Source organism: Rattus rattus, chromosome 7 (genome assembly GCF_011064425.1).
Source record: "Rattus rattus isolate New Zealand chromosome 7, Rrattus_CSIRO_v1, whole genome shotgun sequence".
NCBI classification, from domain to species: domain Eukaryota; kingdom Metazoa; phylum Chordata; class Mammalia; order Rodentia; family Muridae; genus Rattus; species Rattus rattus.
The window spans coordinates 65,606,393-65,633,107 of NC_046160.1; the positions used below are offsets into that span (position 1 = coordinate 65,606,393).

A 26,715-nucleotide genomic window follows, 5' to 3' on the forward strand; every position below is an offset into this window, starting at 1 on the left:
TAAAATATATTTAGTCCAACAGTCTCATTCCAGGACTCATGGCAATTTCTTATCTGTAATTCATGTAAAATCAAAATGAAAAACCTGTTCACAAACTTCCAACATATAATAGCACAGGGTATATATTACCATTCCAAAAGGGAGGACAGAGAACATAATGAGGGAGTATTGGACCAAAGCAAGACTGAAAACCAGCTGGACAGCCTCCAGCCTCTGCATCTCCATGAATCTGGTATCAGCGCACTCTTCAGATCTCTAACTCCTTCCTGCTCTGTTGTCTGCAGCACACTCCTTCCTCTTGGGCTGGCTCCACCCCCTGTCAGCAGCCCTCCTAGGCCGCTATCCCACAGCTTTGGGGTCTCAGGGGCAATCCACACATCACCCTCACAGCTTCACACGATGACCTCTGTAGGCCTCCACGCAGGACACCTCTGCCACGGACCTGACCTTAGCGGTTGTCCTTAGTAGTGGAGGAAGGGTCCATAACCGATTTCCTCTATCCTTGTCTCTGAATCCACAACCACGTGCCTGATCCTGCCACGTTCTGTTCTGCTTGCTAGGGTTGGAACATGGTCTCCTTGTTCAGTTACCTCCTCATCAGCTTTCTAGTCTCAGTAGTTCCCTTCGCTGCCTAGGCTTGACTATCCTGAAACTCAGTCGGTAGGCCTGCTTGGCCTTGAACTTGGAGATCTGTGTGCCTCTGCTTCTGAAGTGCTGGGAACAAAGGCCTGCGCCTCTATGCCTGGCCCTAAGGCTTTAACTCCTTTTCACACGTTGTGAAGTTTAGCTGGGGGTGGGGGGTGCCGAGGCCATCACTCCCGTCATTCCATCTAGCAGCAGGCTTTTGCTTAATCTGTTCGTCTTGTACACGGGCTCCATTCTACTTCCCGATGCTACTTTTCTCCTCAAACTGCTGTACATTTTACAGTTTTCTTGTTCAGGTTGCTTCTTTTCATTATAGATCTGGCTAAGTGTAACCACACAATACAGTCAGTACTAGGCTGCTTTGAAATTTCCTCTGCCATTGCCTTTAATTCAATACTATTCAATTTAGCATCAGACAGTTTTTGGATAAGGACAAAAAGCAAGCACATTCTTAGTCAAACAAGGATCTCTGTAGACCACATATTATATATTCTTCTCTTCTGAAATCCACCCGAGACTGGCTCTCACAGCTCATCTTCTCTTCTGAAATCCACCCGAGACTGGCTCTCACAGCTCACATCCCCTCAGCACCATAGTCTTCTATGTTGCATGGTGCATTAAGCCCTACTTAAATCATTCAACTGCTTTTCTAGTCCACAGTCCTAAAGTCCGCATTCCTCCAAACAAAAACATGGTCAAACCAATCACAGCAAGATATATACCATCATGCTTGGCTAATAAAAACAATAAAAACAACTGAGTTAAAGAATACTCCAGTTTTGTATGTCATATAAATTTGTTAAGAACGCTAGAAATGTTATCTTATAAACAAAGATTGGGGATAACAGAAACTCAATAAAAAAACAAGTGTGTCAACTGCAGTTTTTGCTACTAGTAGCCCTAGATAGGACCTTTTTGTTCACTATGTTCACAGACGAGAATGAGTTATCAGCGTGCTTTGTGTGTCCTGCCATTTGTATTCTAATGAACTAGCTGTTTCTGCTTAAACAAACTTTAGCTTTTTGTGTAAAAATATTACATTTAAATTTTTTTTAGGTCTTCATGCAAAGTGATGAGTTTTTTTCAAGCTTCTTCATACACATTGGCCAATAAAACTATGGGTTTTATTTGTAACTCACTTCTGCCTGCCTTCTTCTTTTGAGAGCTATTTAGTTCATTAGTTTATACACTGAGCAGATGATTTAGTTTAAAAGATTTAAGTTTCCATCTCTTTACATGTTCTTGATGTTACCCTCTATCTCAGACGCAGTTGGAGAACTTATTTTTGTCATAAACTGCATCTTCACTGTGGCGATTGTTTCTTTTGCTGCGCTTTTTAATTTTATGCAACCCCATCTGTCAGTTCTTGGGATTATTTCCTGAGCTATTGGAGTCCTTTTCAAAAAACTGTTGCCTCTGCTTCTCTTTTGAAGTGTTCCCTCTACTTTTCCTTTAGCAGTTTTGAACTTTTAGCTCTTATATTGAGGTCATTGACCCATTTTTTAATAGCTCTTAAATTTAAGCGTAATTTTTTCAGGTGGGGTAGGGTATAGGGTAGGAAAGATGGATGTAGTTTCCTGGAACCCGCAAGCTTACATGTATAATGTCATTTATCCGAGTCACGCTGTTTTCCTAATGGAATCTCTCCACCTGAGAAGGTGTTTTGGTTGAGTAGTATATAGTTGGAAGAGGTGAGTGCTTTTACTGGGAAAGAGGTTGGCCGGCCTCTAGCTTAGGTCAGGAGCTAGTGTGAGATGGAGGGTAGCAAGATGGCTGTCTTAGTTAGGGTTTACTGCTGTGAGCAGACACCATGACCAAGGCAACTCTTATAAGGACAACATTTAATTGGTACTGGCTTACAGGTTCAGAGGTTCAGTTCATCATCATGAAGGTGGGAACAGGGCAGCATCCAGGCAGGCATGGTGCAGGAGGAGCTGAGACATTTTCATCTGCAGACTGCTAGTGGAAGACTTCCAGGCAGCTAGGGTGAAGGTTTTAAGCCCACGCCCCACAGTGATACACTCTACTCCAACAAGGCCACACATCCCAACCGTCCCACTCCCTGGGCCAAGCATATACAAACCATCACAATGGTACAGTGGGAAAGAGGAGAGCTCCTCTTACCTGTGTGTATAATGGCACTTAGAATGAGTTAGGAATTATGCTCACTCAGTGAAGTGACAGCAGGTTCTTCTTTAAGATCCATGACCTCACTACCCCTGGGTGGTTGGCTTTGTTTCCATACCTAGCATGTCGATTTCTCTGGGCACATGCTGAAGAGTAGCATAGCTTAGCCTTCTGAGAATTCTCCATACTGATTTCCAGAGTGGCTGCAGTTTGCAGCCTACCAACTCTCAATGGGGGTTCCCCTTTCCACACATCTTTGCCAGTATTTGTTGTCTGCTTTTTGTCTTGTTTTGTTTTGATCTTAACCATTCTGACTGGGGTAAGATGAAACCTCAAAGTTGTTTGGTTTTTATTTCCCTGACTGCTAAGGATGATGAACCTTTTTCAAAAAGGATACTTCATAGCCATTTTTTTCTTTCTTTTGAGAACTATCTGTTCAGATCTATTATGAACTGACCATTTGTTTTTATGACTGATTTTTGAGTTCTTTCTGTATTCTAGATATTACTCCTGTGTCAGATGTATGTCTGTTGTTGATTTGATAGGCTATGTTCTCCTGGTGTCCTCCATTCCCTCTGACTCCTCCTGTCTTTCCTTCTTTCCTTTCACTCTTATGCATGGTTCCCTGATCTCTGAGGGGAGGGACTTGATGGAGACCTCCAAGTTAGACTCTCTCTGCCTAATGTCTGACTGTGGGTCTCTGCATCTGTTCCCATCTGCTGCCAGAGGAAGAAGATTCTGATGATGACTGGACAAAACACTGATCTATGAGTCTAGCAGAATATTGTGTTTGTTTGTTCGTTCTACCAGTAGTGTTTGGTTCTTCCTTATGTCTCTGGGTTATCCACTCTCCACTTTGTGGCCATTCAGGCAGTGTGGGCATGAGCTCCCTCTTGTGGCATGGGACTCAAGTTAAATCCAACATAGTGGTCATTTCCTAACTTCTGGGCCACCATTGCTTCAGCACATCTTGCAGGCGGGAAAGGTTGTAAGTGGAGGGTTTTGTGTCTGTGTTGGTGTCCAGGTTTCTCTTTTTATAGCCTGCAGAGTACACCAAATAGACTAGAATGTCAGAATGAAGGCTCCAAGCCCACAACAGCTTGATCTCTCTGTGCTCCATGAGCTGTGTGGGTGTTGTCTTTGGCATTGGGCCCTGCTGTTGGTTTTCAGAGTGACCTTCTGTCCTAGCATCAGCCTTGGTTGTTTAGGGATCTCCATTTGGCTCACAATTCTGTGAAATGCAGCCCAGCCTTACCACTGGAAGGAAGCCTTGCTTCGCTGCACAAATGGCTGCTTCATACTCTGTGTCTTCTATTACTGGGAGTCCTCATTAGGGTCACCCTCCTAGAGTCCAGGAAGCTCCCACTGCACCAGACCCCTCACCCTGTGCCCACACGCTCCCCAATTCCAGCCGTCCTTCCCTGTACTCTCTCCATATCTTTCTCCCACCAACCTGATCCTTCCTACTCTGTCTCCATCCTTCCAAGTCCACCAACAAAATGTGTTCTATTTCCCCTTTCTAGGGAGGTTTATGCATTCCCCCTAACCAGTTTGTGCCTGTGGATATAGCTTGGTATCATTTACTTAATAGCTAATATCCACTTGTAAGTAAATACATTTAATTTTAGTTCCATCCATTTTGCCTGCAAATTTTGTGATGTCTTTTTCCCCCCTTTACCACAGAGTAAATACTCCATTGGGTTGGGGATATCTAAGTTGTTTCCAGTTTCTGCCTATTATGAATAAAGTCATTACAAACGTAGTCGAGCAAGTGTCTCTGTGGTAGGATGGAGTGTCATTTGAGTGTTTGCACAGGAGTGGTTTGAAGTAAATTGATTGAAGTAGATGATTTCCAGTGTTCTGAGGAACCACCACATTGATTTCCATAGTGGTTGTACTAGTTCGCACTCCCACCAACCATGGAGGAGTGTTCCCCTTGCTCTGTAGCCTTGCCAGTATGAGCTGTCATTGTGTTCTTTGATGTTAGCCACTCTTTCAGGTATAAGATGGAATTTCAATTAAGTTTTGATTTGCATTTCCCTGATGGCTAAAGATACTGAATATTTTGTTAAGTATGTTTTAGTCATTGGAGATTTTTCCATTGGTAATTCCGTTTGGATCTGAACCTCATTTTTAAATTGGATTATTTGGTTTTTTAGTACCCAGTTTTTAAGTTCTTTATATATTTTGGACATTAGACCTGTATCAGATATGGAGGTGGTAAAAATCTTTTCCTATTCCATAGGCTTCGTTTTTGTCTGATTGATGTTGTTCTTCGACTAATAGAAGCTTTTCAGTTTTATGACAACCCATTTATTAATTGTTGATCTTGTGGCTGTGCTACAGGTGTTCTGTTCAGAAAGTTGTCTCCATGACAGTATGTTCAAGGTTGTTTCCGTCTTTCTTTCCTGTCAGGTTCAGGTTGTCTGGTTTTATTCTGAGGTCCTTTATGCATTTGGACTTAAGTGTGTGCAGGTGATAAATCTGGATCTATCTGCATTCTTTTACATGCAGGCGTCCATTTGACTAGCACCATTTGTTGAAGATCCTTTCTTTTGTCCATTGTACAGTTTTGGATTCTTTATCAAAATCAAGGTGTCCATATCTGTTTGAGTGTCTGGGTCTTCAATTTGATTTCATTCATCAGTGTGTCTGTTTTTATGACGGTACTACGTGTTTCTTTTCACTACCAGAGCTCTGCAGTACAGCTTAAAGTTAGGGATACTGACACCTCCAGCAGTTCTTTTATCAAAACACAATTCTTTACAGACCTTTGAAGGATAATTCTTAACTTCCTATGAAAAACAAAAAACCCTCAAGATAGCTAGAATACTCCTGAACAATTAAGGATGGTATTTACTTAATATCGATGTTTCTCTATTCATTTTTTTTGTCCAGTTTACCTATAAATTGGAGAAAGTAGGGTATTCAGAGCAAAGGGTTTGGTAGATATAAGTATTTTATATGCTGTTTGTATCTTGGAAGATTTTTCTTTGCCCTTTAACCATGGCATATAGTTTTACTTGTTAAAGTAGCCTAGATTGCTAATTGTGATCTTCGAAGTTCCCATTGAGAAATTAGCTGTTATACTGATGGATGGGTTTTTCTTTCTGTGTGACTTGTATTTCCCCCCTTGCAGCGTTTGGTACCCTTTCTTGGTTATGTATACTTAGTTTTTAACTGTGGTATACTGTGGGCAGTTTCTTGTCTTGTCTATCTGGTGTTCTCATGTTCTTGTATTTGTATGGTATGTCTTTCCTTAGTTTGGTGGCTTTCTTTCTTGGTGTTGTTGAACATCTGGTCTACGCCATTGACTTGGGATTCTTTTCTCTCTGCTCTGCCTGTAATGTGAGGATCTGATCTTCTCATTGTGGCCCACAATTCCTGCATGTTCCTTTCCATTGCTTAAAAAAAATTTATTCTTTGTGTGTTCTGATTACTGTTTTAGTTTTGAGTCCTGGTTGTTTTAACTTCTATTTGATCCATTTTACTTGTTAAGCTTTCCCTTGAGTCTTCTTATTGGGTTATTGCGTTTTAAATTCCATTTACATCTCTGCTTGAGCTCTTTTCAGTATTTCTGTCTTATATTGAAATTTTCAAATTGAGTTTTCAAATTCTGAATTTTATGCATCATTTCATTCAGTCTTAGATTTGTCTTGGTCATCATTCACATAGGTATTTTAAAAAGTTTATTCTTTTTAAGTTTGTTGAGCTGTTTCTTTGTATCTTCTTTAAATGTTTTGAACTCCTTGATGATGTCTCTGTTCTTTTAAATTCTGTATTTTAAGCATTCTTATTGCAGAACATTTCTGTAGGAATGGTGGATATTTTTGGGAGCTACTTGATCTTGATTGTGCTTGATCTTGATTTCATATTGTTTATGCTTTTGAACTGAGACCTAGGCATATCCATATGGACTGTTTTTGTTAGTTCTGTGTCTGAAAGTAACACAGCAGACTGGGATAGAGCTCAGGGTTTATAGTTCAGGGTAGGCCCTATGGTTGGATATGGTGTGGGTGTGATAAAGTCCAGTGGATACAAGGGACTAGTCTGGTATAAAGGATGTGCTCCAGTTATAGAACACTGGGACGGCTTCCTGTGCTGACCGGAGTAGGCTAGGGCATGAGATGTGGCATGCATCCTCCATCTGAGGATTGGACAGTGTTCACACTGGGTAGGAACTGATGGGCTTCCTGGGCTGGGTCCCATTGTAAGGTGACTGAGCCTGGAGGCTGGATTGGCAGAGGAGGGATGAAATCAGGTGGTAGGACTGCATCTATGCTGGTAGCAGGATGTGGATCCTAGCTGAAGTCTGGAGGTTGAAGGTAATGTGTGTTCTGGCCAAAGCTTGGAGATTGGGAGTGGTACTGCCTGAAGTGGATGTGGGACCTGGGAGAGAACCAGGCACTGGGGTGGGCGCGTGGATGGTAGGATCAGATGGATTCTCTGGGCTAAGGCCTGGCACAATGCATGTAGTAGGACATGACCTGTCAGGGAAGTTTGATGTCAGAGAGAGATGAAGTCCTAATACTTTTTGAAAGGAGGCTAAGGATTGTATTAGTAATTTTTCTTATTCTTGTTACAGAATACCTGACAAAAAGCAATTCACAGGAGGAGAGGTTTCTTTGGCCTTGGTGTGAGGAGATTTAGTTCCTTGGGGTAGAGACAGTGTGACAACAGGATTGCGATGTGGCTGACCACAGTGCAGCAATGGATGTTAGAGGTCTCTTCTTGCTCCTTTTTATCCAGCCAGGACCTTTGCACAGGGCTTAGTGCGGCCTACATTCAGGGTGGGTCTTCCATTGTCCTTAAGCTTCCATGGAAACACCCTTCTAGACACAATCAGAGCAGTTTCCAAGGTGATTCTAACCAGGCAAGTGGCAAGAAGATTAATCCTTACCAGGGAGAATCAGAACAGAAAGGATTTTAATCCAAGAGTACATGGTTTCTTATCAAAGGACTCGTCGTACCGTTTAGGCAGGGGCACGGTTCAGTAATTTATTGTACAATATTATTATGTACATCAAAATTGCTGAAAGTAGACTTAAGTGTTCTAGCTACAAAGAAATAATAAATGTAAGCAGTAACGCATACGTTAGTTAGCCCAGATTAACTGTTCTACAAAGCACATGTGTATAAAGTGAAGAAAGTGCTTATGTGCAATGTCAATCTCTTCTAACAGAGATCTTTCCGTCTTACTCCAGATAACCTAATGAGGCCTCTTTTGAATTATGGTATTGCTTGGTGAGTATATTTTTAAAAGTTTTTACTTTGAAAAGAATACTGTTAACGTGTACAAGAGTTACACTTCTGTGTTACTGTTGCAGTATGTCGATGGGCTTTTTGGTTGAAGAGACTGCACCACTTGTTTGGAGAAGCCTTATGGTAATGTCAGCCATTGAGAAGCTACTGAGACAGGTAAGAAAGAAGCATTCAATATTATTTTACTTTGCCAAGGATGCAGTTGATGCATTTGCTGATGTAAGAATTGTTAAAGTTTATGGTTGGCATATCTGACAGAAGAACCTAATATGGGGAATGTGGACTGACTGATGTTTACAGAGGCCAGGTTTCACCTCCTTAGTCTTCCTGCTGCATCTTGGTGTAGCAATCTGTTGTCTTCTCTGTATGTCTTTTGAGTCTGTCGTAGTCCATTTTCCTGTCTTTTTAGACTCATGGTTAATTATGCAGTGGTTAGTTATGAATTATCAGGACCGTGTAGAAATTATTCAGTTGTAGATGAATATATATAGAGCCTTGATAGTTCTTGTTACGTAAACTCTTTTACAACAAGCGTGTTTATTATTATTTTTACGGCATGCGATTCCGCAGGTGTATATTTAGTGCATGTTCAGTCAACTTCATTCCTATCAAAGGACATCACATATGACTGCATAACTTAAATTTACCAGGTAGACTATATTTCATTTGTAGTTTGCTTAGAATAAACTACTTTGTCTCTGTGGGTGAAAGGTTATAGTCTTATTTTAGGTAACTATTAAATCTGTCACCAGTTACAGTTATCTTTTATCTGTTCGGACTCTGCATTGGCTCTGGTGTCATGCTATGGCTTGTTGACTATAATGACGAATATTTCCATTTTTATTGTCAGATAATTGTGCAACTAATGAATAGGCCATGATCTCTGAGATTCTTTTTTCACTGTAACATCTTTGTCTTCCCAGTGCTTGTGTTAGTGAATCAGAGCCCTTGTGCTGTTCCAATGTTAAGCCTTTGGCTGCCTTTCCTCTGCTTTCCAGCCAGGTCCTGCTGTTGTTATAGTCATGTGGCTCAGTGCCCCTCCTCACCGATCCTCTGTGCTTGGGCCTAACCTGTCTTTTCTCTATTGCTGAGTGAGAGAGAGAGAGAGAGAGAGAGAGAGAGAGAGAGAGAGAGAGAGAGAGAGAGAGAGAGCGCATAAAGAAAACACAGTCAGTCTCCTGCCCTGTACAGGTGAGACCTGAGGCAGTCACTATCTGAGCGCTTTGGTCAGATGAGTTTACACATCCTCACCTTTTGGCAAAAAGCTCAGTTTAGAAATCTTTAAAGAGTTTGGGGAAAAGAAGCAAGTTGTATTATGTGGGAAATTTGATCATGAACTCCTTTGTTCTATTTTAAGTTGGCTATAACATGTGGCAACAACTTCTCTATTCCTAATTAGTTATTTGTTCATATTCTGTGCTTCAAATATTCTGTATTCTATGTGCACTGTTGTATGACTTTCTGGCTGTTCATCATTCTCCTGCTTTTGATTATCGAGGCTTAATTTATGGTTCTTTTTCTAGCATCTTAAAGTAGAAACTTAGGTCACTGGGTTTTAAGGATTCGTCTTTAAAGTTTTGTATACAGGTATGAACTTGTATGAATTTATGTGCATCATGTATGTATAGGAGTCTACACAGGCCAGAAGAGGGTTATTGTTGTAAAAATATAAAAAATAAAAGACAAAGATGTTGCCTGCTCTAGGTCTGACACCGCAGTACCCCAAGATATCTGCTGGATATCTTAATTCTCAGTCAGCAAAGCCTCTCACCCCCTCTGCTCCATCCCATTTCACACTGCTGAAGGCCTCTCTCTGAGCCTGGCAGCAATCTCTCTACCCATCTAGCTCCCAAAGCAGGTTTCCATGCCAGAAACACACATCCCATTGGCCCCTCTGCCACCACACACTCTCCCAAACTCAATTCTCCACATAAAAAAACCACACAACACAATAACCTTTGACCCAATTGATAAGATATAATTGCCCACCTAAACATACAAAGCCCTGTACACATCCATCCCTTAAGAATATTAATAGCAACCTGGAATCTTATCGTCACCTTCCATGTTGTATATTGGTTACTCTCCCTGTCCCTTCTCTCTCTCCCTCTTTCTGTTCCAGTCTCCTCCTCTTCCTTCAAACTTTTCTCTCCATCCTTCCTTCTCATCCAGTGACAGGCCTCCTTCTATCCTGTATTTTACAAATTAAATGGGGAGAAGGTTCTGGTGGAGTCATGTGAGTCCTGAGTAGTGACTATGCACCTGTCCTTGAGGCAGCAGAATTAGCATCAAAATACAGATGACTCCAGGGCGCACCACCGAGGGTATCCGATGCTCTGTAACTGGAGTTGCAGGTGGTTGTGAGCTGCAGTGTGAGCACAGGAAATTAAACCCAGGTCCTTTGCAAGAGCAGTAAGCATTCTTAGTCACCACCTCTCCAGCCCCCTGGAGATTTATTCTCTTTAAAATACAAGTAATTAAGGATCTACTTTTTTTTTTTTTTTTTTGATTGGGAATCTACTTAAAAAAAAACTTTTTGGGGTTGGGGATTTAGCTCAGTGGTAGAGCCCTTGCCTATGCGCAAGGCCCTGGGTTGGGTCCCCCAGCTCCCAAAAAAAAAAAGAAAAAAAAAAAAAAAAAAAACCCAAAAACCTTTTTATTGATTATTTTGTGAGTTTCATATCATATCCTCAGTCTCACTCACTATCTCCGTTTCCTCATATCTGCCTTTTGTCCTTGCAACCCCCTCCCCAAATAAAACACACGCACACATGCACACACACCCACACACGCACACTCCCCTCCCCACCCCAAACAAAGAAAAAAGCATAGTACTTTTATCTCTAGGATTTGCTTAGAGTTCTACAAATTGTGATTTTTCTTCAGGTTTTCATTGTTAATCAGTTCAAATTCATTTTGAAAGAATAAAAAATGCAGCCCAAAAGTCAGAAGTTTAGAAATGCTATCTCACCCCTAAGAAGCCCTAAATACCTCAGATTCTAGACCCTGCCTGTAAGTAAAAGGATCCAGATAAAAGGGTTTAAGATAAGGCCCTTAGAATGGTGATCCCAACCTAGTAAAGATAAAAGGAAGCTTCTCCCAGGAACTAGCTGACCATAAAGTTAGATTAAAATCTTAGCGGACAACCTTGAGAAGCAGGAAGCTTCTCCTAGGAACTAGCGGACCATAAAGTTAAGCAATCTTGAGAGATAGGAAGCTTCTCCTTGTGATTTTTCACATGACACCATCCCTGCCCCTTTGGGTTGAGGCTTCTTCCTTTAAATACCCCTTCTCCCAGCTACTGGGCGTCGAACTCCTGTCCCCCTGCGTGGGATACGAGTCTCGACCCTTGTGCACTGGTTCCTATCGATAAACCTCATGTGATTACAGCAAGGACGGTCTTGTGTGAGTTCTTGGGGGGTCCTGTCATCCTGAGACTTGAGTGACGGTCTCCCCGCTCCGGGGGTCTTTCAATTTCTAATCCATTTCCTCCTGTTTTCTCTGGATGTATGAGGTATAATCAGCTTCCCAGCACTGTTGGGTCTCTGAGATCTTCATCATATTCTTTGGGTAGAGAATGTGTCTTATAGGACTGTAGCAGGTACTTTGGATGTGTAGGGTGTACTTTAAAGTAACCATGGCCATGTTCTGTAGTTTTCATTTAGATTAGAGTTATTGGCCATGTTGTCTAAATCTCATGTCTGTTGATTCTTTTTGTCTTGTCATTCTATAATTTTGTAAGTGAAAGGAGGTTTAGATTTTACTCTACATATTTGAAAGCTCCATTATTACACACACATGTTTAGAATTGTCACACCGTCCTTGTGAACTGACCTATTTATTGTTTTGAATTCTTTCTCCTGTCTCTGGCAAACTTGTCATTTTGAAGTTTGCCTGATTCTGACAATCCTGTGACTGCATTGCCATGGTCAATACTGACTGCCAAGGCAGGTTTGAGTGTGTTTGCGAGGTACTCTGTGGATTAGGCTGAGGTGGGAAGATTCACACTAAACATGGGCAGCGTCATAATACATGCTGGGGGCCCAGACTGACAGAGCAGGGCAGGTGGACTGAGCACGTTCATCCTTTTCTACTTCCCGACTGTGGTTTCAGTGAGATTGACTGCTTACAGCTCATGCACTCATGACCTCCTACCACAGTGGAGTGTACCCTAGACATGTGAGCCCACAGTGGGGGCGTACTCTATACATGTGAGCCCACAGTGGGGTGTACCCTAGACATGTGAGCCCACAGTGGGGTGTACCCTAGACATGTGAGCCCACAGTGGGGTGTACCCTAGACATGTGAGCCCACAGTGGGGTGTACCCTAGACATGTGAGCCCACAGTGGGGTGTACCCTAGACATGTGAGCCCACAGTGGGGTGTACCCTAGACATGTGAGCCCACAGTGGGGTGTACCTTAGACATGTGAGCCCACAGTGGGGGTGTACCCTAGACATGTGAGCACACAGTGGGGTGTACCCTAGACATGTGAGCCCACAGTGGGGTATACCCTAGACATGTGAGCCCACAGTGGGGTGTACCCTAGACATGTGAGCACACAGTGGGAGTGTACCCTAGACATGTGAGCACACAGTGGGGTGTACCCTAGACATGTGAGCACACAGTGGGGTGTGTACCTTAGACATGTGAGCCCACAGTGGGGGTGTACCCTAGACATATGAACACACAGTGGGGCATACCCTAGACATGTGAGCACACAGTGGGGCATACCCTAGACATGTGAGCCTACAGTGGGGTGTACCCTAGACATGTAAGCCTGAGTAAACCTTCTTCCTAAGCCATTCTTGTGAGCTGTTTCATTGTTCTAACTGATATAGTTCTCATGTAACTTAAAACATTTCTTTTCGTTTTAACTCTACCTCTCAATCCTGGATCAAACTCAGAATGTGTTAAGCAATCTTATTGAGCCATACCCCTAGACCACGAAACATCAATTTCATTTTATATATGTATTTAATGTTATTTTTGTGGATTTTTGTAAATTTCACATCAGCCACCCCAATTCCACTCATTTCTTTCCTTTTTCTTTTTTTTTATTGGATAATTTTTATTACCCAATTCAAATGTTATCCCCTTTACGGTTTCCAGTCCATGAGCCCCCTCGCCCCCCTTCTTCTACTAGGGTGTTCCCCGACCTATCCACTCACCCCTTCCCGCCTCCCTGCTCTGACATTCCCTTACACTGTGAGGGTTAACCCTTGGCAGGACCAAGAGCTTCTTCTTCCATTGGTGCCCAACAAGGCCATGCTCTATTATATATGCAGCTGGAGCTATGAGTCAGTCCATGTATAGTCTTTGGGTGGTGGTTTAGTCCCTGGGAGCTCTGGTTGGTTGACATTGTTGCTCTTATGGAGTTGGGCCCTTTCAGCTCTTTCAATCCTTTCTCTAACTCCTCCAATGGGGATCCTGTTCTCAGTTCAATGGTTGGCTGCAAGCATCTGCCTCTGTATTTGTCATGCTCTGACTGAGCCTCTCAGGAGACAACTATATCAGGCTGTGTTTAGAGAAGTAAGGACATTAGAAATCTGAGGCTATTTTTAAAAATGTTATTTTATTATATAAATTAAATAGAATTTGGAAGTGAGGTTATGTGAGGAAAGTCAGGTCTGATACACAGAGAAAAGAGTCAAGGATCAAGGCATCACACAGTAGAGTAGGAGCCAAGTTGCTGGATAACTGGGATACTCAGGTAGTTTGAATACTAGGGTATAAGGGATAATTTAGCGCATGTCCATAACACACTTTTAAGAGGAATCTGATATTTAAATACGTTTCCTATAATTTTTTCTATATCTTGCAGCCTTAGTAGGAAGTGGTCCTGTTAATATGGGAACAGGAAAGAGATTGGAAGAGCAAATTCAATGTTATACCAAGGACTATTATTTAGTTCATATGCAGCCAGGAGTCACTGCAATGCCCTGACCATGAATAGGAGGTAGGAAGAGTTACTGTGTGGTAGCACCCTGTTAGCATCATTCTAATGTAGTGAAGGATCGTTTGTCAGCTACTTAACCAGTTTACATTAGCTTCTGAGGATATCTTAATTTCTCAGAGTGCACAAGTGATAGGACTGGAAGTTTCAACTTGCTAATATCTAGTAGAATATCTGTATGTGTTCACCCGATTGTCAAATAAATATGGTGTATGTTTGAGAGAGTGTGGGACATAAAACCATGCCAGGAAGTTTGGTGAGGCAGAGCAGGTCGAGACCTGGAGACCCAGTGGGCACACACCTAAGGCTTAGGCGACTCCCAGCTCCCTGCCTGACTCCTGACTTGGAACACAGGCCAAGCTTCTCACATAAAAGAGATGTGACCACAGGTCACATAGGCTCAAAACAGAGTTCTCCATCCTAATGAGTACCTAGAGGCCTGGAGGGCTTAGCCAATAAGCTTCCCTTCCCAGACATTCCTCCCTGCAAAAGGTATTTAATCTCAGACCCATCCTCAGAAAGGGGGTATGGTTTTACTTGTCCACTTTCCACCATGGCAATAAACTGCTTAGAACCATGGACTGTCTCTTTTCACCAAGACCGGAAGTGGGGAGCCTTCGCTTACAGAGAGGCAGCCTAATCTACTGTAGAAGGCCTCTCTGTGCTCCCAGCCACAACAGAAAAGTATGTCAGGATATAAAGGCAGAAAACCAGGCAGAGACACGCTGGAATGCCATATCAGTCCTGAGTTTATTACTGTTTCCTCTTCTTCCCCTCAGGTTTGCGATGCTCTTATTTTCTGTTTTGATCGTAATCTTTAAAGGTAGAACAGTTTAGTGTCTTTCACGCCATGAATAACAAGTGGTTTTTAGTTTCTCTGTTAAGATTCCTGAGGAAGTCTTTTTTTCTTTTCCATCGAATCTTTAAGTTTGGAAATGTAGGGTACTGGAAAAAAATAATCTTAGTCATTAGAAAAAGAAGCGGCGAAGGGAAGACTTCCAAGTCTGCTAGATGGGGACCCTCCTCACCCCCCAGTCTCGACACAGTGAATACTCAGTGCCTCGGATTTTGGCAGTAGTTTCAGAGGTTCAGACTCTCATATCCCAAATGTGGAGCAGATGCCATTTTTTTCCTCTAGGGCTCTGATAATGGCATATAATGAGTGGTTGTTTCCTAGCAACTAGAGAAGCGGTTCATTTTAGCTGATCCTGCAGTAGGAATGAGACATTTCCCCTTGATAGTTGGTATTAGTGATTTCCCTGACAATGGAATTTCACTTTTCAATAAGGAATGCTCCCAGCCCTTGGTTTGCTGAAGAATTTTTCCTTTGAGTTGGGCTAAACTCTGCTTAATCCGGTATAAAATGAAAAAAGAAAATGTTTGAACTCCCCGAAGTACCTCTCGTGGGAAGGGCCAAATGAGTTCGATACATAGTTTTGCAAATGCTAAGTGATTATACAAAAAGCTATAATAGGCCTGTTTTTCCCAGTGTTAAATTAACAACCAAGCTCTTCTCTGTATTTAATGTTGGCAAGAATAGAGGTTTATTAGGTAATTAGATCAATGTTTTGTGGAAATAATATATAAAGGTTTATTAGCAGTACTATTTCAGTATGAATTCCACATAGCAAAGCATGTATTATCTGGTTGATGCCAGCGGTTTTTTCTATCACATTCATTATTATACCCGCAGATCACAGGGAGGCTTCTGTCAGAGTTCAGCTCAGGGTTAGTAGTTGTAAGTATTTGCGTTTAACTGAGTCAAGTTCTAGCGTTCTTCCTGATGGACAGTAGTGATAGCTGTGACTTACAACAAAGGCAGCGAGAAGACACCGCAGTGCATGAGTTTCTTTGTCGTCATCATTCATGGCCAGCCAGTTCTAAGCAGATTATCCAGTTTTCTTCTTTTGACATATAAGTAATATAAAATACTTCGTTATACTGTAAGTTTCAAAGGTTCTTAGACAATTAGGCAAAGAGATACAATACTAAATGACATTTTAGGACAAGTCTGCTAGATGGGGACTATTAGTTATGTCTAAGAAACCAAGAGATGTATTGCCTTTCAGGGCACAGGTTCTCTGAGGACACATTCACTTGCAGGGGAAGTCACTGGGTGTCATTGCGGTCAGTTGGTTCCGACCATATTCATTCTTCATCAGCTGCTCATCATAATTAGAAGTGGTTTGATGGATCTCTCTGAAGCATTTAGAATCAAGAATACTACAGTCCTCTGCTCCGCCAGCTGAGTAGAGCTACTGAAGTAAGAGTCATGGTGTAGCACCCAGAAACTGGAGTGTGGCAAGTAATCTCACAGATACCTCAGTAACACTTGTTAATATACTAGCGTTACAACTGGATACACTACTTCTTATTCAGGTATGGTATCGGGCAGAACAATAAGTCCTCAGGTAGGAAGAAGGAAGGAAGAAGAAAGAAAGAAAGGAGGGAGAGAAAGAAGGAAGAAAGAGGAAAAGAGACTGAGAGGGGAGAGGCTACATGGGTCAATGTGGGGGATGGGTGTGGGCAAGGAGGTGGCAGAATTGCAAAAATATTTTTACATATGTCCTATGTGTATGCTATCTTTTAACATGTATATGATGATTTTAAAAATAAAAACATAACTCCCCCAAACCAAAACAGACAAAAAAAGAATTAAGAATATTGATTCAGATGGACATAAAGAAGTCTTTCAGGCACCTAAAACTTGTACTTTAAGAATAAGATCTTTAAAAAAAAAGAAGCATGGTTTCTAGATAGACTAGCTCAATTATTCCTATTAGATTTCTTTGAAAATGTAGTCTAAGGCTAATGCTGAGCCTAGTTTTCTTTCCATTTTAAAAGTATAGATTAGAAGAAGACTATAAAAATATACTATGAATAAAGCCATTCTTTGTGTTATTTATTTGTTTATTTAGTCCTACATAGCTCTGACTGTCATGTAACTCGCTCTGTAGAACAGGCTGGCTTTAAACGCAGAGATCTGCCAGCCTCTGCCTTGTGAGTGTCGGGATTAAAGGTGTTCATCACCATGCCAGCTTCTTTGAGATATTTTTAAAAGGCATATTACCAGTAAGAAGTCTGGTTTGAGTACTCTTTTAGAGATTATGCATTCATTTCTTAAGCAATTATTTATTTTGCTGATACGAGGTAATTTTTTCCTATGTCCTAAGCCTCTTTGTCCTCATCAGCCATTCACATTTGCTGTTTGCGTGTTGATTACTTGCCGTAAATGGAAGAATGCGCAAGACATGGTTATGGGCATCACAGTTGTAAAGTGAAACTTTTAGTTACAAACCTACTTTTTACTTATAAGTGTGACATTTACATAGACTGGGATTTGGGTCCCTTTACCCACTGTTGGGCAATGTTTTACTTGAGACAATTAAGGCTGGAACTTAACAAGTTATCAAGTTGAGCACCATGGCTGGCGGGGTTGCTATAGGACAGCAGATGTTGACGTCTTATTTAACATTTCATGTCAGAGAAGAAACCTGGTGGTCAGCTCCCAAAGAACAGGTTGTCAGAGGAGTTAGAAGCAGCCTATGATATTAATTGCTATTATTTCTTCCTACTGAAATGCCTTCTCCCTGTTAGTTATTGGATGGCTTACATGAGAGACCTCACCTCACAGTGATGGCCCTGCTTCTGTATGGAGCCGTGAGCACTGCTGCAGCTGTTTCCGCATGTTGATGTGATCCAGTCTAGGACCACGAGCTACTGCAGGTTTTTAGGCTGGCACCGACTGTTTCTAAGTCATTTATACTAAATTGCTCAAGCATTAGAGTAGATCTGTCATTCCTTCACCAATCTGCATCTGTCTCTGACCCCATTAAGGCAGGGGAGAGACATTTTTTACCTAGTAAAACTACTTTAGTAATCTGAAGTGCTAGAAGGGTAATTTTTGTGATAAAGTGACAGAAACAAAGCAAAGCAGTCAGATGGGAAAAGGGAGTCACTCCTTTCTGTGTAGTGTTAGTCTGAGCAGTTTGTGGGACTGGGAGCTCAGGGGAGGCCATGTGCGATCATTCTGATCACATGTGCTGAGTCAGGCTGCAGCTCTATTCCCCCAGTTGGCCTCACATCAGTCCCACCGTGGGCTCCTTTACAGATGAAGGTATTTTACTCTTCTTGGCCATGATTATTTCCTTAGGCTTGAGGTCTCTGCAGATCTTGTACTATCCTGCATACTAAAACTAGCGTGTCATCTTTTGTCCCCCCACTTGCTATGTCAGTAGCTGTTTCTTCACATTGACTTCGGTGGCAAATTTGGTCTTCTTACCTTTTTTCTTATTCTTATTCTGTAGAACTTTTAACTACCATATTATGTTTCTTACCTTGGTTCTCTTCCATACTTCCCAGCCCAAAGCATTTGCCTGTCTTGGGAATAACTTCCAGTGGCAAATGTGTTCTGAGCTGTTGGTAGGCCTTCTCAGGCTGTGAGCTCAGGGTACCGGTTTGTTCCCCCATTGTTAACACAGGTGCTTCCTAAGGAGAGGGGTACTTGGTCTGCCGGGCTTTATCCATTGTATTAGTCAGGGCTCTCAGAGTCACAGAAGTTATGGAATATCACAGTATATTAAGGGAATTTATTGTGATGACTTACAGTCTGTAGTCTAACTAGCCCAACGATGGGCAGCTGTGGATGGGAGTTCCAAGAGTCTTAGTAGTTGCTCAGTCCGTGAGGCTGGGTGTTTCACTGGTCTTCTGTAGAAGCTCTCATCCTGAAGACTAAGTGGGTTCCGACAGATGTGCTGGCAAGTGCACGCAGGCCAAGACTGAGTCTTCCTTCTTCCAGTGTCCTTACCGAGGTCTCCAGCAGGAGGTGTGGCTCAGATTAAAGGCGTGTACTACCACACCTGGATCTGGAACTTGCTTTGTCCCAGGCTGACCTTGAACTCAGAGATTTACTTTCCTCAGTCTCCTGGGATTAAAGGCATGAACTACCTTGCCTGTGCCTAAGCTTCTCATGGTTAGAAGCTTGTGTCAAGATCTGGACCACAGGTGTACCCTCCATTTCATTCCAGACGTAGTCAAGCTGACAACCAGGACTAGCCATCCCACCCGTCATATCGGCTTTTATTGTCACCAAGTGAGTACGGAGAGTCATCCTTACTCACATCGGAGCATTGTCCCCAGTTTCAGTTTTTCTTAGATCCAAAGATACAAACTTTAACAACAGATTCCAGTTATTGTTGTTCCTGATATCTAACTACATAAGTTATGTAAGAGAGATTAGAGCACAACAGAGTGTGGTCCAATACCAGGCCTGAGTGTAGAAAAAAAATCAACAAATACCTGAAATAGAAGTTACCATTGCCAATCTGCAAACCTTTCCCACTTCCTTCTTGTTTATGTACCAGAGCAAAGTAATGACGTAGAAGCCGAGGAACAGCCATTTTGTATGGTGGGTTATGACTGTAGCTCTAATGGGAGTCTCACTGTCTTTTTTTTTTTTTTTTTTTTTTGAGAAATGATAAAATGGCAGTCTCTTATTTAATGAAGGCCAGCAGTCAAATTAGTAAAAAATTAAGTTTTGTTACAAACTGTGCTTCACCAGTGGAGTATACTGATCAAAGGAGGGTGAAAAGCATAATCGTAATTCATTAGCAGTAGAAACAAGTAAGGCTAAAATAATTTCCCTTAGAAATGAATCAATTTTAAAAAAAAGCTAATTGCTAAAACCTTTATATAACAGTCATTTTTCTCTTAGCTATGTCCAGAAGAATTCATCACTTTTTTCAGTCAATCCTTTTTTTTTGTTTTTGTATAGATGTTGAAGAATAACTTGGGATGGTTTGAACTGAGTCTGTGTGGCAGGAGTAATTATGTCTTGTCTACTGCAGTGATAGTGAAGAAGCCCTTTTGAAGGTCATGTAAGATTACTTCCTGATCCTCTAGGAAACCTCAGAGCTGTGATCTCTGGTGGACAGGCAAAGGCTTACCTTGTCTCTGGGTGCAGATGAAGGATCAGGATCAGAGTCAGATGTCTGAGTCCTGCTGGAGTTTCTCAAACTGCATGGAATCTTGAACAGATCCTAAGAAGGCTCTAAGGGGCTTCATAGGGTGAAAATTGTTCTTCCTAGGCAGATACTAAAATTGTTACTCTTCAGGTACATTGATTTCCATTTTTAATATTTCTGAAATTAGAGTGAATTTTATAATAAATAACATCATGACATTGTCTCAGTGTCACTGTTACCATTTCTTTTAATTTTAGCTTTTTTTCCTGGGTGCTACAGAAAGTAGAGACATCTTAAGACCATGGTTATGTAGCTGTGATGAGATGCAGTATCTTTTCCTGGTGATTATTTGAATGCTGATACTTTGATCTTTATCTCTTGTTTAGTTTGGTTTCTGTTGCTTGGAGAGCTCAGGGGAAGACGTGATTTATCTTTCTTAGTGTTTCACAGCACAGTCCCTTATCAAGTGATTCCAGGGCAGAGGTAAAGTTGGGAACTGGGAGGCAAGAACCAAAGTAGTGACCCTGGAGAAAGTCTGCTAACTGGCTTGCTCATCTTGCCTTGCCCAGCTTACTTTGATGTCTTCCTTCCCAATTTATATCCCCTCATCTCCCTCGGTTGTCTTAGTGCTCTAGCTAAGACTTCAAGTACTATATAAGAATGGACAGCCTTGTCTTAGTCCTGATTTTAGTGGAATTTAAGTTGATGTTAGCTATTGGCTTGCTGTAAATTGCCTTTATTATGTTGAGGTATGTCCCTTGTATCTGTAATCTCCCCAGGACTTTTATCATGGAGGAGGATTGGATTTTGTCAAAGGCCTTTTCTACATCTAGTGAGATAATCATGTGAGGTTTTTTCCTTTTCAGTTTGTTTATATGGTGGATCACATCTACTGATTTTTGTATATTGAATCATCTGTGCATCTCTGGGATGAAGCCTACTTAGTATTGGCGGATGATCTTTTTGATGCGTTCCTGGATTTGGTTTGCAAGTATTTTATTGACTATTTTTGCATCTATGTTCTTAAGGGAAATTGAACTGCCATTTTCTTTTGTGGTTGAGTCTTTATGAAGTTTGTGTATCAGAGTAACTGTGGCCTCATAAAATGAGTTGGTCAATGCTCTTTCTGTTTCTAGTTTGTGGAGTAGCTTGAGGAGTATTGGCATTAACTCTTCCTTGAAAGTTTGGTAGAATTCTGTGCTAAAACCATCTGGCCCTGGGCTTCTTTGTTTGTGAGAATTTTAATAGATTGCTTCTATTTCACTAGGGCTTATTAGTCTGTTTAGATTGCTTGCCTGATCTTGAATTAACTTTGTTAAGTGGTATATATTGAGAAAATTATCTGTTTCTTTTAGACTTTCCAATTTGATGGAGTATAGTTTTTTAAAGTCTGCTCTTATGATTCTTTTGGACTTCCTCAGTGCCTGTTGTTATGTCCCTCTTTCTATCTCTAATTTTGTTAGTTTGAATAATTTCTCCATACCTTTTAGTGAATTTGGATAGGTGTTAGTCACTCTTATTAAGTGTCTCAAAGAACCAGCTCTTTAATTCATTTATTCTTTATATTTTTGTTTCTGTTTTATTGATATCATCCCTGAGTTTGATTATTTCTTGCCATCTTCTCCTTTTGAGTGTGATTTATTCTTTTTTGTCCTAGAGCTTTCAGGTGTGCTGTTAAGATGCTAGTGTGAGGTCTCCCCCAATGTTTTAGTGTAGGCATTTAGTTCTGTGAAGTTGCCTCTTAGAACCTTTGTAATGTGTGCCATCAGTTTGAGAATGTTGTATATTCATTTTCATTCAGTTCTAAAAAGTCTCTAATTTAGTTCTTGACCCATTTTTCATTGGGTAGAGTTGTTCAGTTTCAATGAGTTTGTAATCTTTTTGTTGTTTTTACTTATTGTTGAAATCCAGTTTTAGTTTATGATGGTAAGATAGTATGCAGGGTGTAATTTTAATTTTCTTTCTGTTATTATTTCTTTCTGTTGAAACTTGCTTTGTGTATGTCCTGACTACCAATGTTATTTTTCCCCTTATCACTTACTCAAAGGCTGCCAGATATATTATTTTTTCCTAAAGCAAATTCTCCTGTTGTCAATCATTTGAAAGACTGTCTGTTACTTTTAAAGACAGCTTCCTTCATTGCTTTATACCTTCCTTCAATCAGATTTTGAGACTATTGCTGTAAATAGTAAAGTTGTGAAACCAAAGATCCTTTTGCCTACTGTCAACCTTCAAGACACTGCTAATGTTGTGTTCTCATTACAGTAGAGAGTAGTAACTGTATTGTTTCATTCATAGGTGTTTGATGGGTGCTTTACAAATGCCACTGGTGTTTATGAGTCATCCAACAAAATAAATGGCAAATGACCTTTTAAAAAAATCTTCCTAACTGTTGTTATTTCTCTCATGTGCCTGTGTATTTATGTCCTACCTATGTGGCCATGTAAACCAATATTAGGTTTTTATAGTTTGTATATTGGTAGAGTCAAAATTTCAAGTGTTACTTGAATATAGAAAGCATCAATTAAATAGATCAAATTAAATGTATTCTTCCTAAAATATACATATTAATAACTACTTCTATGTGTCAAACCTGATTTTATTTACATATACTATTTCTTTTAACCCACAAATTCTAATAGTACTACACTGATTTTAAAAATGAGGAAACTGAGGCAAAAGAAGGTACAATAAGTAACTATGCCAGGGGGCCATAGTAAGCCTCTGGGCTTTTAACTAAAGTGCACATCTCAAGTTTTAATAGTCCTGTATTTCCTCTTAAATAAGTAAAAACATAATTGCATAATTTCTGAAATACAAAATGATACTAAAATGATTGAGTTTTCTTTTTATAATCTGGTTGAAACTTTTGTTATGAACTTAATAACCTAAACATTATATATTTATTTTTCTGTATATGGGTGTATGGGATATGCACGTACCGTGTATGGAGGCCAGAGAACAATTTATAGGAGTTGGTTCTCCTTCCACTCTGTGGGTGCTGGGGATCTGACTCTGGTTGTCAGGCTTCCTCACAAGCATCTTTACCTACATAGCCTTCTGGCCCTATACTTCATAATAGGGGTTGTTTCTGAGAAAATATCTTTGTAAATCTCCTTACTTTGATATTCATTATTTAAATACCCATCTTCATTCCCCATAATTGCATTTTTAACACAGGTAATTAATAACAAAGGTAATATGTTTTTGGAGGAAGTTTTTTTATTAACCATTCCATTCATTTACATTTGAAATGATATCCCACGTCCCTGTTTTCTCTACACAAGCAACCTCCCTCTCCTCCTTCCTCTTTGCCTCTATGAGAGTGCTCCTCCTCCTATCTACTCTTTCCCACCTCATCCCTCCAACATCCCCCTACGCTGGGGCGTCAAACTCCCATTGATGTCAGAAAAGGCCATCCTCTGCTACCTCTGTATCTGGAGCCATGGATCCCTCCCTGTACACTCCTTGGTTGGTGGTTCAGTCCCTGGGAGCACTAGGTGGTCTGGGTGCTGCTGTTGTTCTTCCTATGGGGTTGGAGTCCCCCTCAGCTCTTCCAGTCCTTCTGCCAGCTCCCCCTCCAGGGTCCCTGAGCTCCATCTGATGGTTGACTGTGAACATCCACATGTGTATTGGTCAGGTGCTGGCTGAGCCTCTCAAGGAGCAGCCATACCAGGTTCCTGTCAGCAAGGTCCCTTGGCACTAGCAACATTGTCAGATTTGGTGTCTGCAGACAGGATGGATCCCTAGGAGTATACCTCACAGTCTCTGCTCCATTTTTTGTCCCTGTTCTTCCTTTGGACAGAACATTCTGGGTTAAAAACTTTGAGATGGGTGTGTGGCCCCATCCCACCACTGGGGGCCGTACCTATCTACTGGAGATGGTCTCTACAGGCTCTGTCTCCCCTTTCTGCTAAAATCATCACCAATGGGTCTTGGGAGCCTCTCATTTCCCTGTCATCTGGGCCACTAGAAAAAAATCTAAGTGGATATTAGCCCCAAAATTCGCAATGCCCTTTATTCAACCCACAGATCACATGGAGCTTAGGAGGAAGACCAGGGTGTGGGTGCTTCAGTCCTTCATAGAAGGGCGGAACAGGTTGATCTCTGGAGATGGAGGAAGTGGTAGGACACCAGAGAGGGAGATAGGAGGAAGAGGAAATCAGGGGGACAATATCATGTACTAGAGGGGACAGGAGAGAGGTACAGAGGGTCAGGAAGTTGATAAAAATATGTAGGGGGATGAGGAACTGGAGAGAGATTTTATATAAAGGCAAACTACAAAGTCTTTTCTGTTGTGTTATATCAGTTATAATTTTTATGTTATGTCAGTAAATATAGTAATATTTATTTATTGATATAATAGCTAGAAGATTAGATTTTTAATGTTCTTGCCACCAAAAAAAGTATATACATAAAGGGTATGTTGGCTGGCTTGATTTAATCATTCCATGGTATCAAAATATGTCAGAATACCATATTATACTCCATTAATATAGTTAACAAAAATTAAAAATAAACTCACAAAGTTGAATTAAATTGTTTTGCCTTGTTCACTGTTTGAATTTGATTATGTAGCAGCTAGACGGTGCGTTTCCAGCTTACCTAGGACAAGTTACCCAGATGGGAAGATCACAGATAGTAGATACCCACTGTATATTGGTTTAATAGAGGTTAAAACAGTAGTTTTTTTCTTAATTACTGAGATTTCTGAATTATCTACTTTCTCTCTTGCTGTGACAAAATCAATTTAAGGGAGAAAGGCTTTGTTTTGGCTCCCAGTGTGATGGTATGTTCAATCTAGTGGGAAAGCCATGGCTCCCAGTGTGAGGGTAAAGACAGACATAGTTGAGAAGTCATGAATTTGAGGTAGCATGTCACGATGCAGCTGCAGTCAGACCAGAGAATGATAAATTCTAGTTTTCAGCTTGCTTTTCTTCCGTTTAGTCCAGAACCCCATGGCCATGGAATAGTGCCACCGACAGTCAATAACCATAATCTAGCTAATACTTCATGCACATGCCCAGAGGCTCCCATTTTCTAGATGATACTGAGATACATGCATGGAGGCTTTCTGGATCTGACAAGTTGATAGACAGAATTAACCACCACAGCTTCTATAGTGCTTCCAGGGATTTATGGAAGCAGGTAGCCATTAGCAGTTCAAAAATTAGTTCCTACTGAGTGATGTTTTGGGCTCATTTCAGCCATTGGATTCTTTTCAAATCACCAGACAGATATTGTGAAAAGTTTAGGTAAAAGAATGAAATAGAGGGCGTAGCACCCATAAGACTACCTGCTTTCTGACATTGAACGCTTAGGGCTTTCCTTAGCCTCAAGAATTTGCTAGAAGGCCTCATGAACCCACTTAAAGCTAGTTATACACCTACTTATGGTTTATTAATGGGAAAAGATTGCATATTAAAATCAATCAAGGAAAGAAATGCACAGACTACAGTCTAGGAAATTACCAGATGTAGACTTTCATTGCCTTTTCTCAGCGCTGATGTATGACAACTACCCACAAAGTGTGGCCAAGCAGAGATCACCAAGTCTTGATCTTGACGGTTTTATTGGAACTCTGGGGCCTGAGGCATAATTCATTGTTCTGGTGGCTAATCCCTGCATCTAGTCTCCCGCCTGCCTCTCATGGGTGGCTCAGAGCTACACTCACATACTGGATGGCTAGCTCAGGGCCTGTAGGCAGGCAGAGACCATAGTTACTGTCAGAAGCTGAGCTCAAAAGCTGTTGATTTGTGCCCTTATTAGGAAAGGTTAAATTTTTCACTACAGAGAAATACAGCTTAAAGATCTCAAGTTTGCAAATTAAAAATTCAGAGTGTTCCAAAATTCAAAGCATGATTGCCCAAGTGGGAAATGGTATCCTGACCACATGTGGCAGTTTATAGTAAACATGCAGATATATTAAAACTATAGAAATTGTCTTCAGGTTATGTGTAAGGTGTGTGACATATATAAATATATTTTATGTTTATAGTAGTCAAGATATATGAAAACTATTGAAATCATCTTTTGACTGTGTAACATGTGTGAGATATATAAATGTATTTTATGTTTAGTTTGGACTCTCATTATGTATATGTAGGTATTCCATATGTTGAAAAAAATATGTGTGCATGTATGTTTGTGCGTACTTTCTTTAGTTTTACTTGCAGGCTGCTAGAAGCTACTAGAGAAATCCTTGTAAGTGCCCTTTGGGTAGTAGTATGAGTTAACTGTTTTAAAATATGAACACTTTTTTTTTTTTATTATATGGCATATTAGTAAATACACAAGATTGTTTCTTTAATTGACAAACAAGACATGTTAATATTCTTCTTTGATTCTGTTAAGAGCTGAAATCACTAGTCTTTGGAGGGTTCACCTTCATCATCTAAGATACTGCCATGAGAATACTGACAGTGTTCAGTAGTAAAGAACATTTTGCTAGCGTCTGCCCTTGGCTCTGGTGCAGGGTGATCTTGATTCTCCTGGTCTTTAATGCTTGGTTGTGTTTTTTCATCATTTCACGATGAGTCTGATCAGGGGATGCTTCTGTGTGGAGTGTTAACCGTGGGATGAGATCAAGGGGTGGTTCGGTGTGTTCACGGGGAGTGTTCACATAGGGGCTGGAAGGCGCCTCAACTCTGCTTGGCAAGTATAATCACCCGGAAGTGACGAATCTGGAGATTTAGCAAATACAAGCTAAAGATGCCTTTGGGTTGGAAATATGCATACATGTTTCAAACTAATGTCTGTTAC

General features: G+C 40.9%; 1 protein-coding gene across 1 annotated transcript in view; it reads left to right on the forward strand.

Annotated features, from left to right (window-relative positions):
- Nubpl (nucleotide binding protein like) overlaps nt 1-26,715 on the forward strand; it is a 212,567-nt gene that overhangs the window by 69,531 nt on the left and 116,321 nt on the right. The window contains exons 5-6 of the mRNA XM_032907722.1: nt 7,977-8,016; nt 8,100-8,190. Of these exons, the coding sequence (XP_032763613.1) occupies nt 7,977-8,016; nt 8,100-8,190 (131 nt within the window). The remainder of the gene's footprint in view (nt 1-7,976; nt 8,017-8,099; nt 8,191-26,715) is intronic.